This window comes from Lampetra planeri, unplaced genomic scaffold, assembly GCF_965212315.1.
Source record: "Lampetra planeri unplaced genomic scaffold, kcLamPlan1.2.h2 scaffold_536, whole genome shotgun sequence".
Lineage (NCBI taxonomy): Eukaryota > Metazoa > Chordata > Hyperoartia > Petromyzontiformes > Petromyzontidae > Lampetra > Lampetra planeri.
Genome location: NW_027615359.1, coordinates 14,036 through 29,616, shown reverse-complemented (window position 1 = coordinate 29,616; position 15,581 = coordinate 14,036). Strand labels below are relative to the sequence as shown.

The 15,581-nt window shown below is 38.6% G+C and overlaps 1 protein-coding gene across 1 annotated transcript; it reads left to right on the top strand.

Moving 5' to 3' along the window:
* Window positions 1-45: 45 nt before the first annotated feature.
* Window positions 46-15,189, top strand: LOC144741407 (immunoglobulin-like and fibronectin type III domain-containing protein 1). The gene is given in 25 exon segments (XM_078623951.1): window positions 46-74; window positions 993-1,173; window positions 1,398-1,511; window positions 1,823-1,983; window positions 2,110-2,308; window positions 2,310-2,385; window positions 2,505-2,564; window positions 2,567-2,746; window positions 3,523-3,630; window positions 3,726-3,929; window positions 3,932-4,018; window positions 4,222-4,400; window positions 4,403-4,520; window positions 4,708-4,884; window positions 5,011-5,139; window positions 5,244-5,552; window positions 6,273-6,358; window positions 6,447-6,639; window positions 7,090-7,386; window positions 7,975-8,301; window positions 11,570-11,691; window positions 12,842-12,858; window positions 12,982-13,120; window positions 13,404-13,505; window positions 15,103-15,189. Coding segments are annotated over 25 exon segments (3,681 nt in total).
* The last annotated feature ends 392 nt before the right edge of the window (window positions 15,190-15,581 follow it).

Genomic DNA, 15,581 nt, shown 5'->3' with positions numbered 1-15,581 from the left:
GGCTTGGCAAGGGAGAACTTAATGAAAAGTTCAACACCAGATATGATGAAAAAACACAAGAGCATATTCTTGAGGTGAGAACATTTTTAAAAATGGCAACTTACACTGAACTTATTTTTGCATATAAGGTAATAATTAATGATTTCTGTCTGTCTTGGTATAACATAGATTGTTCAAATCTGAATATTACAACTTCCCACTAGAATAACTAGATCTGATTAATAGCCAAGATTTCTGCAAAAATGTATGCTGTGAAATTAAGCTGTTGTAAATTTTACGAAAAAGTTCATTAGGACAGTTTCAGCAGTTTAGTACGGTATGTTAACTGAAACACCTTCATGTGTCTTTTGTGTATAAGACTGTCAATTCTGGTGAAAACATTTGAAGCAATATCACATAAAAAGTGCCCCATGTACTTTACATAACATATTGAAATATGTACTGACACAATAATGCCCATAATTGTTTATCAGATACCTAATGTAAAACCAGACCAAGCTGGCACCTACAAATGCATTGCCACCAATGAATATGGAGAGGCTGTTTGCAATGTAACTTTAAACATCACTGAAGGTGAGCAACAAATTTACAATCCCATATGTCAGTTGTATTTAAATAAACTACCTAGTAACGACACAATAGCTTTGGCTATTCACTTATCATTCATTGATGCTTGTCTTTCAGCTGGATTGAAGAAGAACGACAATTAGGTATGATGTTACAACAGATTTAGATGGCTGTGGCAATGACCACAGAGTACAGTATTATATAAGATAAGACATTAGATTATGATGCAGAATATTTAGAAAATTAACAAAATTACAGTGGTCGACCTTTTTTTTCTATCAGCAAATGGGCAAGCACCACAGGATTTCAGATCAATGTTAAAGAAAACGTAAGTTCAAGGCAAAGATTCTATTCATATAAGTATGTCTGTAAAATAATGAACTGAAGTTATTCTGTTCATCTCTTTTTAGTGTTGTTGTCACCAGAAAAAAACAACTTCCCCCAAGGAAAGAAGGAGAGATTGACCCAAAGATTTGGGAACTACTTCTAGGAGCCCAAAGGAAAGATTATGAAAGAATTTGTTTAGACTTTGGGGTCACGGATTTTCGCTGTATGTTGAAAAGACTGAACCTGATGAAAAAGGAAAGGGCAGATGAACAGGCAAAGGTATGGTCAGAGACTTTGACATTTACTTTAAATACATTCTGGATGACGTATTTTCTAATCATAAAATGCTGGTGCTGGTGCTGTTTCAAACAATGAGGTTTAATATTTCAGCATGCCTTTGAAGTGAAATGCTGTCAATTCTTCAGTGATGCCATTTGGACTAAAACCTTCCAACCTTATTCAAATCACCTGATTCTTTAATCTAAACAGCATTTTTTCTGTAGGTTGTCGAGAAAGTGGAAAATGTGAAACAGATCGAAGTGAAACCCAACGGCAGTGCTGAATTTAGCTTAGACATGACTCTGAGGGATTCCACTAGTGCCATTAACCTATACAAGGTGAGTGAAAAATGTATAGCAGCGTTAAAAAGTGAATGGTTAACACAGACTTTCTGTCCAAAAAGCTGCTGGCAAAAGTCCCAAAGGCAAACATCATCTCTACATACATATGTCTAGTGTGGCCAGTCTGATAACAACAATCCTCACTAAATATCAGGAAGAATAATCAGTCCTAGACACTGTTTGCCAGAACTAGCTTTTTGCTGCCAATCCAGTACATTAACTGGTTTGACCTGAGGACTCATACCAAACTAGAGGCTTCAAACTCATAAAATAAAGAGTACATGCATCAGACATCTTTCTCTCTACAGGATGGCATAATGGTTCCATATGATGATGACGACAGATCAAAGCATAGTCTCAGGAAAACTGGGACAAATTATTGTTTCAGTATCAAAGACCCTCAACCTGAGGATGCTGGATTTTACCAGGTTGATGTTGAAGAAGTGAATGTTCTCACAACTGATTTCAAGGTATGGCATTACTTACTACTTTATACTATAAATACTTAATACTTTATACCCAAATTGATTGTACTGACAAGGCTGATCACATTTAATCAGAAGCCAGTTTACGACTATGTCCACCTTTCTTTCTTAGTACCAGCTGCGGATTTCACAGTCAAGATTAAGGATGTTATGGCTGTCAAAGGAGAAGATGCCATTTTTCAGTGTGTCCTGTCAAAACCACTAAACAGAATAACTTGGTCAACTCAAGACTTATCACTTGACCACGGGGACAAGTATGAGATCTCTAACTCTGAAGACACACTTATTCACACACTAAGAGTGAAGGAATTGTGACATCAAGGACAATGGAGCTTTTTATGCCATTGCTGGTATAACCTCAAGCACTGCTTCTCTCACTGTTGAAGGTGGGGCATCTTTCTATTTTAAGATTAATGTATAAATTGTACAAATTGTATGAACTGATCATTTGTTTTAAAATGCTGGCTTCTTCTTCGTTTTCGTCTGGTTATTTATTGTAATGTAGATGATCAGAAAGACAATGAGGGCAACATAACCGAGGATCTGGGTGACCTCTTTAAACTGGCTTGGAACGGCAGGCCAAGCTACAAGAACAGAAACATGACCTAGAGGCAGTGAGAAGAGCACAAATTGGAACACCTAAAGCTCTCCTGAGAGATGGAAGTGATACAGAAGGTGGTTCTGGTGGAAAGACTGATGGGGATGACAGCGATAGGGAAGGCAAGGACTACTCACTCATGGGGGAGAGTGATGATGAGAACAAAGAAGATGAAGCCAATGAAAGAAAAAGAGCAGACAGCGAGCAAGTCCATTGGTTCCTGACACTTCTTTAGGTAAAACCTCTACAATCTGTGGTCAGAATTGTTTACTACATGTTGGTCAGTGTGAGCAAGTTTGTGTTTCATCATTGACTCTCTTAAGAGTATGCACTTGATGCATAAAAAGCATCAAGTCTTTGTTTTGTACATCAGTACAGAGTTGTAGGGAGCCAATCCTTGCTGATTCTGACCAACTCACTTTCACACATTTGTTGTCTATCCATTTTATCCATATCCATGGGTGTACCCTACTGCTTCAGTTTTAATCCACACTGCACAACGAAAGTCCACAAACAGATGGTGTGTTGGAGCCCAGAGGGGACAGAGTTTACCATACAGAGTTGTATGATTTTTAAATTGCTTTGACAATTGTCATTTTATTTTCTTTACAACCGTTCTTACATTTGCAGCTCAAGGTGTTCAATTTGTCAGTGGACTGTCGGATATGGTCGCCAATGTAGGTGAACATGCAGAACTATCTTGTAAACTGAGCAGTGAGACGGCCGAGGGACGGTGGTATAAAAATGGGAAGCTGGTGAGTCAACTATACCAGGAATAGCATGTTTCCTGCCTTGAAGAATGAATGTGATTTTTGAGAGAAATTTTACACATTTTACCCCTTAATTGAACAAAGTTTGCCTCATGAATATTGAATCTTTTCATTAAAAAGCTGACTAATGTGGACGGGGGTAACAATCATTAAAGATGGAGCCTGTCACAGGATGATCATTCATTGCTGTAAAAAAGATGATACAGCTGTGTACCACTTTGAAGCAGAAGGACGTAAATCGGAAGCAGCACTGCATATTGAAGGTGAGAGGCAAATTTACACATATTTCACTCATTCCGCTGTGATTTAAGATTTTGGTTTCTAAAAAACTATTTTTTCCCCCCTCCTAACACTAAAGACCCACCAAAAATTAACCCAGGTGCTCTCGGAAAATTCACAAAGCCTGTCATTATAAAAGCAGGTGAAAACGCAGGATGGACGCTTCCTTTCTCAGGTGGATCCCCAATCAATATACAGTGGTACAAAGATGATACCAAGCTTTTGCCTGGCCTCAACGTAAAGATTGACACATCAGATACTGAGAGCCAACTTCGCCTTACAAAGTGCCAAGGAAAGATAGCGGAGAAGTCAAAATAAAAATAAAAAATCAATTTGGTATCACAGATGCCATTTCCAAGCTTATTGTACTGGGTAAGTTGATAAGGAGTAGTATTCAACAGATTATGACACTGTACAGAAAACTGTACCACTGCTCTTTTTCTCATTCATTTGACAATTTCTTCTTACACAGCAAAACTGCAAGATGTGCATGAACCTCCAGTTAGGACTATGTCATAAAGAGAAACTTAGTTTGCGGTTTGTCACAGGCAAATTATGTTTCATTCTATCCACAGACAAACCCCACACCGCCACAGGACCTGTGGACATTATGGAAAGTGCTGTAACATCTGTTGAGTTTAAATGGAAACCTCCGAAAGACAGTGGAGGTTGCCCCATCACAAGCTATATCATCGAACGCCAGCAACGTGGGCGTAATAAATGGTCTAATCTCGGTGAGATCCCTGGCAATAGCCCATGTTACAAGATCCAGATGTGGATCCTGGAAGGAGATATTGCTATCGGATCAGAGCCAAGAACACAGAAGGCAAAAGTGATTACCTGCAGACAGAGGACATACCAGCTGGTGTATTATGTAAGTCATTACTCTCACCCAACAAAATATGAATAATAATATCAGTGAAAAGACTATAATCCTCAGGGGTTCATTAGCTTCACAGAGAATGTTGCAGGGGAAATATGAACCCCCTTTTGATTTGGAGGATACACTTACATTACAGTTACATTGACATGCCACTTACACAGCCCACTTTCCCCTAAAGGTTACCCTGGCCCTCCAACAGAACCTAAAGTGATCAGTGCCTTTAAAGACTGCATTAGTCTGATGTGGTGTGCTCCATGTGACACGGGAGGAACCAAATTATTGGGATACAATTTGGAAAAGAACAAGAAAGGAACTAATTACTGGAGCCTTGTGAACCAAGGAGGCCCAATAACGGGTATGTCACTCATGATGAGCTGCAAGTATTTGCATTAATTGCAGAGAAATACAGTGGCTGTGGTGTGCATGGATCTACTATTCAGAATTCATATTTAACTTATTAATTGCACATGTTTTTCATTAGATACAAAGTATGCGGTGACAGATGTCTTTGAGGGTGCAGCGTATGAATTCAGGGTGTCTGCTATCAACCTATCTGGTGCGGGGGAACCAAGCATCCCATGTGATACAGTAATAGCAAGAGATCCAATGAGTAAGCCAGTGGCACTGGGAATCCTGCAAATCATACTGAACATGTACCACCGCTCACTCTAGTTTCTTGTATAGTAAACTAACCAAACTTAACTGTCTTTGCAGGACCCCCAGGCAAAGTCATGAACCTGAAATTAACATCCTCCAATTACACTACATTATCGCTGGCTTGGAATAAACCTAAGGAAGTAAAAGGGGTAGAGGATGAAGCTCAAGGGTACTACGTGGAGATCAGACCAACAGAAAGCCTTGAATGGACTTGTTGTAATGCCACTCCAATTACTGGTACTTCCTACACGGTGCTTGGCTTAAGGGCAATGGCCACATACTGGGTGAGAGTAATTGCTACCAATTATGGAGGTCATGGAGAAGCTCAGGGCTTCGACAAATATTTCACTGCCATGCCTCCTCCTGGTAAGAGCTATTTCATTTCATTATCATATTCAAGTAAATTTACATTATCCATGAAGAACAAACTGTTTCTATCATTTTCTTAAAGCCCTATTTAGGTTTGATCATTTCTGATCCTGATTACATTTCCAAATTAAAAAAAATAGATCTGCAAATAATTAAGTCATAGCAATATATATTATATATATCTAAACAGATATATGCCTCCAGATGTGAAAGTTATATAACTGAACTAAGTAAAATTAAAACATTGCATAAATATGCTAAATTATGCAACATGCAAGTGTCTCTGTAACAATATCATAGAAATTACCAGAAGTATCATTCACAGGAGGGATAAATTACTGAAGTTCAAATGGAAGTTTTCAAGTTTAAAAGCATTAAACAAATGTCCAAACCACTTCTGTATAAGAGCCAAAATTGACTTTAATCACTTCCGACACTGTGGAAGAAAAATGAAGAGAATTCTTTTGACAGCTTGAGTGCTTGTGCACAATAAATTACAATAGAAAAAGGAATTGGAAATTATTGTCTTTTCACTGCCCTGGGCATTGGCTTAGCTAAATTGTCCACTTTTATGGGAACAGAAATAAAAATCAAATGTTAAAATACAAATTCTGATATTATTAAGACCTATGCAGAAAATTGTGAAACACACAGGTTAAAAATATAATTTAAGAGGAATGTGACATGAACAGTTGCTAACAGTTTGTATCCCTGAAGTGAGGCCAAAGTTCAAAGATCGCAACATGAAGAACTTTGTGGTGGTAAAATCTGGAAACACACTTTGTCTCAACATAAACTTTGAGGTATTTGTCTCGATTTATTTTACACCAAGTATAGCAACTCTGACCCTTCATTAATATTCATAATATTATTTTCTTGTTTTGCCTACAGGCCTCCCCCCTGCCAGTTATTTCCTGGGTGAAAGATGGATTTCCGGTGCCAAAACACATTATGATTAACAACTCTGATAAAGGCTCTCTGCTGTTGATTCCCTCATCTGAGCGATGTGACTCTGGAATGTATACCATTACTGTCAAGAATCTTGTCGGCCAGGAGAGCTTCAATATTGAAATAAGAGTTACAGGTACAAATACTTCATTTAATTTGTAACGTCAGACATAGACATTCATAATAAAGACAAGTATGGCTGACTACAGTAAAATAATACGTAGGTTTCATAGAAAGAACCATGACTTTGCGTTTTACAATAATGTATAGAAGTATGGTGGTGAAAGTGCCAATAAGCAGGATCAGCATAAGCATCTGTTGCACATATTAAACACCACAAAAAAGATCATCATTCCTACCATAACTATTTTACCTGCATCCTACTAAGTAACAAGTCACAGAGCCCATACTGAAGATGATGTGGGACGACAACACACAGCTAACTACATCTAGCTATACCCATCAGCAAAAACAACAGCTATCAAGTATGTGGAGAGTGAGTACAGTGGAGGCTTATCTAAGAGTTTCCGGCTTCTTAGCTTCTTGCCATTACTGATGCAGTGGATTGCTCTAAATGTGGTTTCAGATGACCCCAAGCCTCCTGGCCCAGTGGTGCTGGATGAGAACATCCAAGGAACAGTCACTTTATCTTGGACTCCCTCTCCAGATGAGCAGAGGGATGATAGATTGCACTATATGGTATCCAAGCGTGACTCCTTCAAACACACTTGGAGGACAGTGGCAGATGACCTCTTTAACCATAATTTCACAGTTGTCAACATTTTACCTGGACGGGAGTATTACTTCAGGGTATTTGCTAAAAATGATATGGGCCTTTCAAGACCGTCCGAGACACCTGCATTTGGAATTAAAAAGGAAAAAAGTTTGTGCCTCTTTTGACAGAACATCACCGTTATGGTTGCCACAGAATTAATCCCTTTAAAGAAGCATGAGTACTGAGAAAACCTCCTGTGCTGACATGATAGCACATATTTAAGTGAACAAACACAGTGATATGATCATGAAATGAAAACGAACTGACTAAAAGCTTCACAGACTTGTTTGGGAGTATGCTGTACAGTTCATTCTACTTGTCTTATCAGGTTTGGTTTTTGGAGTACATCTTAGGTTGAGTGCTGAAGAGCAGCAGAGCTGTGTAGATGTTTAGTTTCTAGAAAGAAGCGTTTCTTTCTTTCATTTATTTACTTCCACTACTGCCAAGTTTGTTAACAGTCCCAAAATGTGCTAAAGGTTAGAGGAGCTGAGGCTTTCATTTCTTAACTTAAAAAAAGTTTAAGCAGACAACTACTACACATGAACTAAACTTCATATGAAAAATGTGTCAGTCTCAGTTTCAGCAGGTTGATTTTCAACAGTTGGACAGTCTCAGGATGAAAAGGACAGGACTGAATCAACAATGTAGACAGCTGTATGTTATTTATGAACTTAACTTCATGTTCTTCAACTGCAGGAGAGCTGAAAGTGAAAATGCTGGATAAAAAGTCTTTGGACTTTACATCACCTCCATCATTTCTTACTCCCCTAAAGAGACGTACAGCACCCCAAGGCTATGAGTGCTGCATGAGCTGTGCAGTGAAGGGTGATCCAACTCCACGTGTGACATGGTATCACAATAACATCAGCCTGAATACAAACACCAACTACTACATCACCAATGTGTGTGGAGTCTGCTCGTTGCTAATTCTAAGGGCAGGGCCCAAGGACAACGGGGAATATAAAGTTGTCATCGAGAACCAGCTGGGAAAAGATGAGTGTTCAATGACGCTGAACGTGAAAGGTATTAACACTTCAAAATGCATTGTACACATTTTCCTATATATGCAGATGAACCAACATGTTTGTGTTCCTTTACAGAGTGAAGAACAGTGGCTGCTGCACAAAACGTAAAACCTTTCACTGATGTGTGTTCTTAGTCGATTATATTACATTTAGGAACAACTTAGACTGATTGACTGAAAATAATCTCAATAGTGGGGTACAACACTGTACCATTTGTAACAGTCAACATTAGTTGAGATTAAATGACAATAAACAATAAACACCAATCTGCTTATCATCTGGTATATTACGGTGATTATTTTGGTCCAGCACAGTACACAAACATGTCAATCAGGTACCAATGTGGACAGCACACAGCTTCACACTATTCCACAGATGACTTGGGACCCTGTCAGTGGAGGACCACGTTGGCAGCTGGTTTTAACATGAATTCAAAGCACCCCCTGCTGACTATTTGGCAGAACGCTAAAGACGACTGTGTGTTTTGTAGGCTTTTTTTTTTTTTACTTACTAGTACTGTAACACTTCAGAGAGAAATGACAAAGACAGTAATCCAACACATGTATCTGACTACTGTGGTATATTCCCCAGTGTGGGGAATGATTAATACATATGTTTAACACATATGAATATTATAATCTCCAACGCATATGGATGATAATTTAAGAGGGGTGCCACGAGTTTACGTTTCCTCATTTCAGGCCCTGAAAGTCAGGCATGTAACTAAACCAACAGCCTGCGCCCTGAACTTCTACTAAAACATCAACGCTGCCCGTCAGCGAACATGATGATGCCACAAAGATTGTAGATAGACATACCTCGTAAAATCCAGTCGACAAGCGTCTGTTCTTGATCCAGTTACGAGAACTCACACAGCATCTCCGACAAATCCGCCGTTTGTCATGGCGACAGACGACCCATCTGTTTAAGTTAGCAAACAGGTGAGCTAGTTAGCTGACAGGTGAATTAGTTAGCTACCGGTACCAGAGCCTTTCTGGGCTTGTTGGGTCACTGTCCTGACGGAAAACACTTATTCTCTTCTACTTTGTTTTGTGACAGAACATAAAAAGTTTAATTAAAGTGGTTGATTCAGGACATCAGTTCGTGTTATACCGGAAATAAGGTTTCACCTTCACAATATAATATTGTTTTAATAAATATACACTTTGGTGGTTAATAGATTTTAAAGTTGTGTGTAAATACGTATTTGAGCCCCAAAATCCGATATCAGCCATTGGGATTCTTGTTATCATGTTTATTTTAGTTTTGATTTTTGAGGTTTGTTGGTATGATTTATTTTGAAACGCTTAGAGAGTAACACATTGTAATCCCCCTGTTGTTTCTGTTCATTCTAGAGCTCGGTGTTTGTTTTATTATTACATAATCCACAGAGGATGCCTATGAAAGTACCAGGCAACTGAGAGTAAAATATTCATTTAAATTTACAGAATGGACATGGAAGCACATTTGCACCTGGTTTTCTTGACATGAGTATCACTGTGAAAGGGTGAAGTACTCATTTCTGCCAGCAGGTGGTGCCTGTTTACTCATAATAATACAAATACATAATACAATACAAATACATACTGTACATATGAGACCAAAAACGTCCTTTATGAAGAATAGATTTGTACTAAAACAAATATCAAACAAGGGACCCAAAATAACCTTCTTCATATATGGTAATGGTCCTTTGATAATAGGGGCTGAGGTTTAAACTGCTGGGTCAAACTGTGAATTATCAATGGAGATATTCAGTCAGTCTCATTCAAATGACCTTGTTGTACAAAATATTAAGAGCACTTCAGCAGGAGCCAGTGTTCTGGCATGTAACTTGGGCAGACTTTTTTTGCCATACCATCTGTGCAAGCAGAAGCCATTTAGACATTAGTTTGCATTAACTGCACAGCAGCTTTAATGTTTAAAATTTGATTATAAACATTATGGTCATTGCATACAGTGTATTTTTATTAAATGTTCCAAGCCACAAATTCATACAAAGTGAATTATAACCATGGTTGTAAAGTTAAAAGTACGATTGTAGGTATGACTAGGGTTGTAAGAAATGTCTGACAGGAGCTATATGAGTATTCTTTTTTTAAGCCCTGGGGCCTTTGATGTCAATTGCACCTTTAGAAACTGTATCATAATAAGGCTAATGATCAGTTTTCTCTGCTGCTGAATGACCCTGGGTCCCCTAAGAGCATGTGAACAATACTGTTGTCAGGACCTAGTGTCCACAAATACTCCAGAGCCCGCCTACTCCCCAGTCCCAGTTCTCCCTCTGCACATCCACTCGCTGCTCTTTCACACTCATCAGATGCAATGTCTCACTGTCACATCAAGAGTTTGATTAGTTGATGAACGTTGAAAACCACACCAGGAACTTAATTCTGGTAAATGTATTTTTTTTTCTCATCATCTTCAGCAATTTTATGCAAGACTTTCATTTTTGAAGAACAGACAGTGGACCACAGCAGCTGCATGCAGGAGCTGTAGCAACGCACTGCAATGTCATCTCAGCTTTCTCACAACAACATCAGAAAGACGGTCTCTGACTCCTCTCCAACTTCACCCCCTGCTACCACCAAGAGTCTGAGGGTAAGGCCTGTTTGATTTTCATCTGTTTGATGAGTGACAATAGTCATGACTGTGAGTTTCATGAACTTTCTGTAAAGAAACAATTATAAGCTAAAATGGCGAATGTGGAAATGTCTAAGAATCACTTCAGATATAATCACTTTATACTTTCTTCCTTGCTGCGCTTTGAACTTTATTAATTTAGTTAATAATTTACTTTAAAATTTAAAAAAAGTCATTGTCAATTGGTAAATTACATAATACTGTTTCTAACTGATAGAAATCTAAAGTTTAAAAAAATGCATTTTTAATACATAAAAAAAATAATTAATATCAACTACATGACAGACAATACAAGGTTTGATTGCCATTGGTGTGAGTCTTCAGTCCCTCCATCACTGTGGCACGTTGATATGCTTCTAATGTGTAATATTAACAGCATAAATTGTGAAACTAAATTGCCTGGTGTTGAGTATTGGTTCATAGCAAAATATCATGGACAAGTTGCCACCGTAGTTAGTCCACTTGAGGCAAGTGGATAGAGAGACACTGGGAATGTTACACAGGAAGAGAGTATGAAGACAGAAGAGGATAACAGAGATCATGAAGACAGAAAAGGATAACAGAGATCAGAGGAGGAGGAGGGATAGAGTGCTTACGTTTGGCCTGTGGGAACTCTGTCATAGTATTTATGGATGTTTATCTCTGCTGGTCTGATGGAAAACTCACATTTTCCTCTTGGGAACAGCTGGTCAGCTGGCAAGCCGTTCCTCGTGAGATCCAGTGGGGACTGGAGGACATCAGCTCGGTGACGTGACATGGGACAAAGTTTCAAAAGCACACTTTTCCATCAACATCTGTTTACACATATGTGATGCCTCTTCATTCAAACCAGAGGTTGTTTTGTTTTTTCTTAGTATTCTTTCACCATCTGGTGAACATCCAGAGGTCTTGTAAATGTCTCAGGAAAGACATTGCTATGTTTATATTAAGTGTCTTAAATGTCTATGTCTTCTTTGGAACAACCCAGTTGCCTTTCCAGGATTAAGTCTGTATGAAATTCTTAAAGCACTCCATGTAAACTCCCTGCTTTGCCTTTGTTTATGTGACTGTTAAGGTGAGCCAAAGTGCTGCAGGCATGGTAATGTCATTGCGAGTGCTGCTTGTTTTATGAATAAGAGGATAAACAAAATGAGTGTAATCCTTGAGTATGTTGATTTATATCACGTCAAAGATGAATGTATTTAGTCATTTTGGAAAAACAGATTGATTGCAATATAATTGCAAAATTGAATTTACTGCACTTTTACCTTTTACATTTCATTTGTACGGGTGCATCCTCATCAACTAAAAGTGTAACTAAACCATTCATCATGAAGCACACAGCTTAGGAATGCTGCTTCACAAATAACAACATAAAAAAACTCCAAAGGACATGCCAGAAATGAAGATCATTATCTTTAGGGAGTATGAACCACTGTAAAATCTGCACAGAAACTCTATAACCTTCCCAGATTTAGCACGCAATAAGGATGAAGTTGTGAAGGCCACTGCCAGAGCTATTACCTTTTTTGGATGTGTTTGGTTGTCTGCTCTTGTCAGTTTATTTAAGGGACTATTTCCTCTCTCCTTTTTAACTGTTTGGTTTTTCAGAGTGCATGAAAGCTTTTCTGGGAAAACTGGATAGAGTATTTCATGCAATGTCATTCATACACAAGAGATTTATGTCAAGCTTTCAAGTAAATGATCATTTAGGTTGTTGCCGTCATGACATGATGGCAACAACGGTCTGCATATCAAGTCCTTATCGGTACTGTATGAGGGAGCGTCTGCATGGTACAAAATATCACGTTGTTTGTAGATTTTCAAACACAGGAAGCTGTGCTATGTCATCATTGGTTCAAGAGCGAACATTGCATTTTTAAGATTAACATTTGATCATTTCTCCTCCCTTTCAGCATGAGAGACTTTTGAGGTGAGCTCCTTCTCTTTTCATTGACACCATCAATGCTTAGCTATAAGAAATCCTAGAAACACTCTTCATGTGTAAATAATATATGACAAAAATAATCTCAGCAGGACTGTTTTGTGTTTTCAGACTGAGCTCTTCTGGTTCCTCTGACGTCTCCAATGACCCCACTACAAACCACACTGAGTCCTACTTCACACGGAGGGACAACAGATTGTCTGCAAGGAGAAAGGCGGAGGAGGAGTCAGCAAGTAATGACTACAAAAAGGCATGTGATGAAGTTTTCATGTTGATCCGATGCTTGATTTGAAGAGGGAGATCTTTTTTCAGCTCAGGTAACAGATGTGCTAAACCAAACACAGCTTAAGTGATTTACTTACTTAAAGCTCAGGGCCTTTGTCATAAACCAAAAACCCTTTAAAACATACATTCAGCAAGTGTTAGTCTGGAAGCTGTTGTAATAATAAAGCATTGATTTGAACTTCACTCAATCACTAACTGTAACTGTGGATATTTGTCCTCGAAATAATCTCCATGTGTCATGGCTGCAGATGTACGAAAAGGCACTGGCCACCAACCAAAGACTCAAGTCCCGACTGGAAACCAGTAAGCAGGAACTTGTTGTGATTCAGGAGCAGCTGCAGAGAGCTCAGGTAACTTACGTACATCCAGTGGTTCTCAGGTGACGAGCGTTCAAGGCCTGAGCGACCTGCTTGCAGAGAGAGCTTAGAGGATTATATTTGTACATGGAAGACACAGTGAAATACTTGTCTGGTTCATTACTCAAACATCATCAACACACAGATGATGAAGGTTTCAGCAGCAATCGCGCGGAGTCTTTCAAGGATACTTGAGCAAGGTCTGTGGAGCTGAGTCGTCCACTTGTCAATAATCTACCAAAGTTTGTTTTTGGTGATAATCACAGATAGCCCCTACAGTACACCACTCTGAAGGATTGTGATTACACTGAATATCTAACATCAACATACAGTATGTGTGATCATGCTGCTTTTAGGCGTTTATTGTAGACTTTCATTGCAGCAGAAGGGGAAACTGTCTGAGTCCAACATGCTTGTGACAGAAAAAAAGGTAAACTTAACAGTACACTTGACTGACTTTACTTGTTTATTTAAATTTACCGTAGTAAATATTCCTCATAGGACAGCTGGAGTCTTAAAAAGAAGGTATCAGATATGGAAGAACAAGTGAAGGTACGTGCAATGTTCCATATTTACCATTTTCTTTTGGTGTGTATTGTAACAGTCACTGCAATTCTATTTCAAACACTTACCATAAAACTTTGAAAACTATGAAATTTAAGCGTTGTACAGCTTGAGTAAAATGACTCTTAGTGTTACTGAAATTGCAAGTTTGGAGTTAAAAGACATACTATACCTCTGGAAATTCCCAACCAACTCCTTCACCTTTCAAACTCTAAAAGCCCATTTCCGCCTCCTGTATGTCATTATAAGAAGCTGCATTCTCGGAATAATGACATACTACCTCAATAATTTTGAGAAATAACTCACTGTATTGACTATATTTTCATTATAATGACCTACAAAGCCCTTATTTATTTAGTCTCTCTTTTTTTTAACTTAACTATGGAAATGGGCTTCAGAATTTAGAGGTGATTTAAGGCCCATTTTGAGTGCGGCCAAATACTTGTCAGATTTAACTTGACTGTAAACGTTTGTTGACTAGCTGGCAGCATATTTTATCCAGAAAACGAATATGTGGCATAAAAACCTGGGAATAATTCAATTTGAGCACTGGTAAGTGTGTGTGGGACTGAAGGGGCTTTTAGCCGACATCGTTTGTCACTATTGTGCTCCACTGGCTGAGGAATGTGTGGGTACTTTGACACTAAAGTGAATGAGCCATCAGTACTCATCCACAATCGTACATTCACAAATGTCTGCAGTGTTGTTCCCAAGAGGACATAAACAAAAAACCTCTTGTTATCTGTGAATGAGAGCTCTAAACAAACAGGGGAGGCTGGTCTGAAAATAGACAATAATAACAGAGGGGCTCTGTTACATGTAAGTCGAATACAATGTGCAACGTGCATTTGTGAGTATCCGTGTATTTTTTACAGTATTATGTTGATATTGAACATTTCCTTGAAAAAAAACCTTTGGATTTCTTGAGATGCACCTCTACAGTACATACTCTATGTGTGGGGAGCCGATATAGACTATGTATTATCTTGCATCCTGTCCATAACATATTTGTGCCCACTCCCTTCAGGTCAAAGCAGAACTTAAGATGGAGAACCAGAGACTAAAGGATGAGAACGGAGCTTTAATCCGGGTCATCACGAAACTGTCCAAGTGACGTGGACGTGGAAAGAAGGAGAGAAAATGAGAAGGATGCCAGAGGCGATAACATCTACTATCTGTATTTCTTTCTCTTGCTGATGAGAAGAATATGGGTGATGAATTGAATGCCTTTTAAGACAATCTCTCTCGGGACCCTCCTTTAAACGTGCTGCATATAATACATTACACCCAGAGTGAAATTGACATTCCTGTGTTAACAAAAGATTTCTACAAATGGACAGACTGTTGTTATTATTGTCATGGACACAGCAATATTTTGTCCATCCACACACACCTGTTGTATCTCAATCATCACTACACAGAGTAAATAAAATAATTTAAGATGTGAATATCACATTTTTACAACCTCCCGCTTGGTGACATCAGTAAGGAGAGGAGCCATGTACA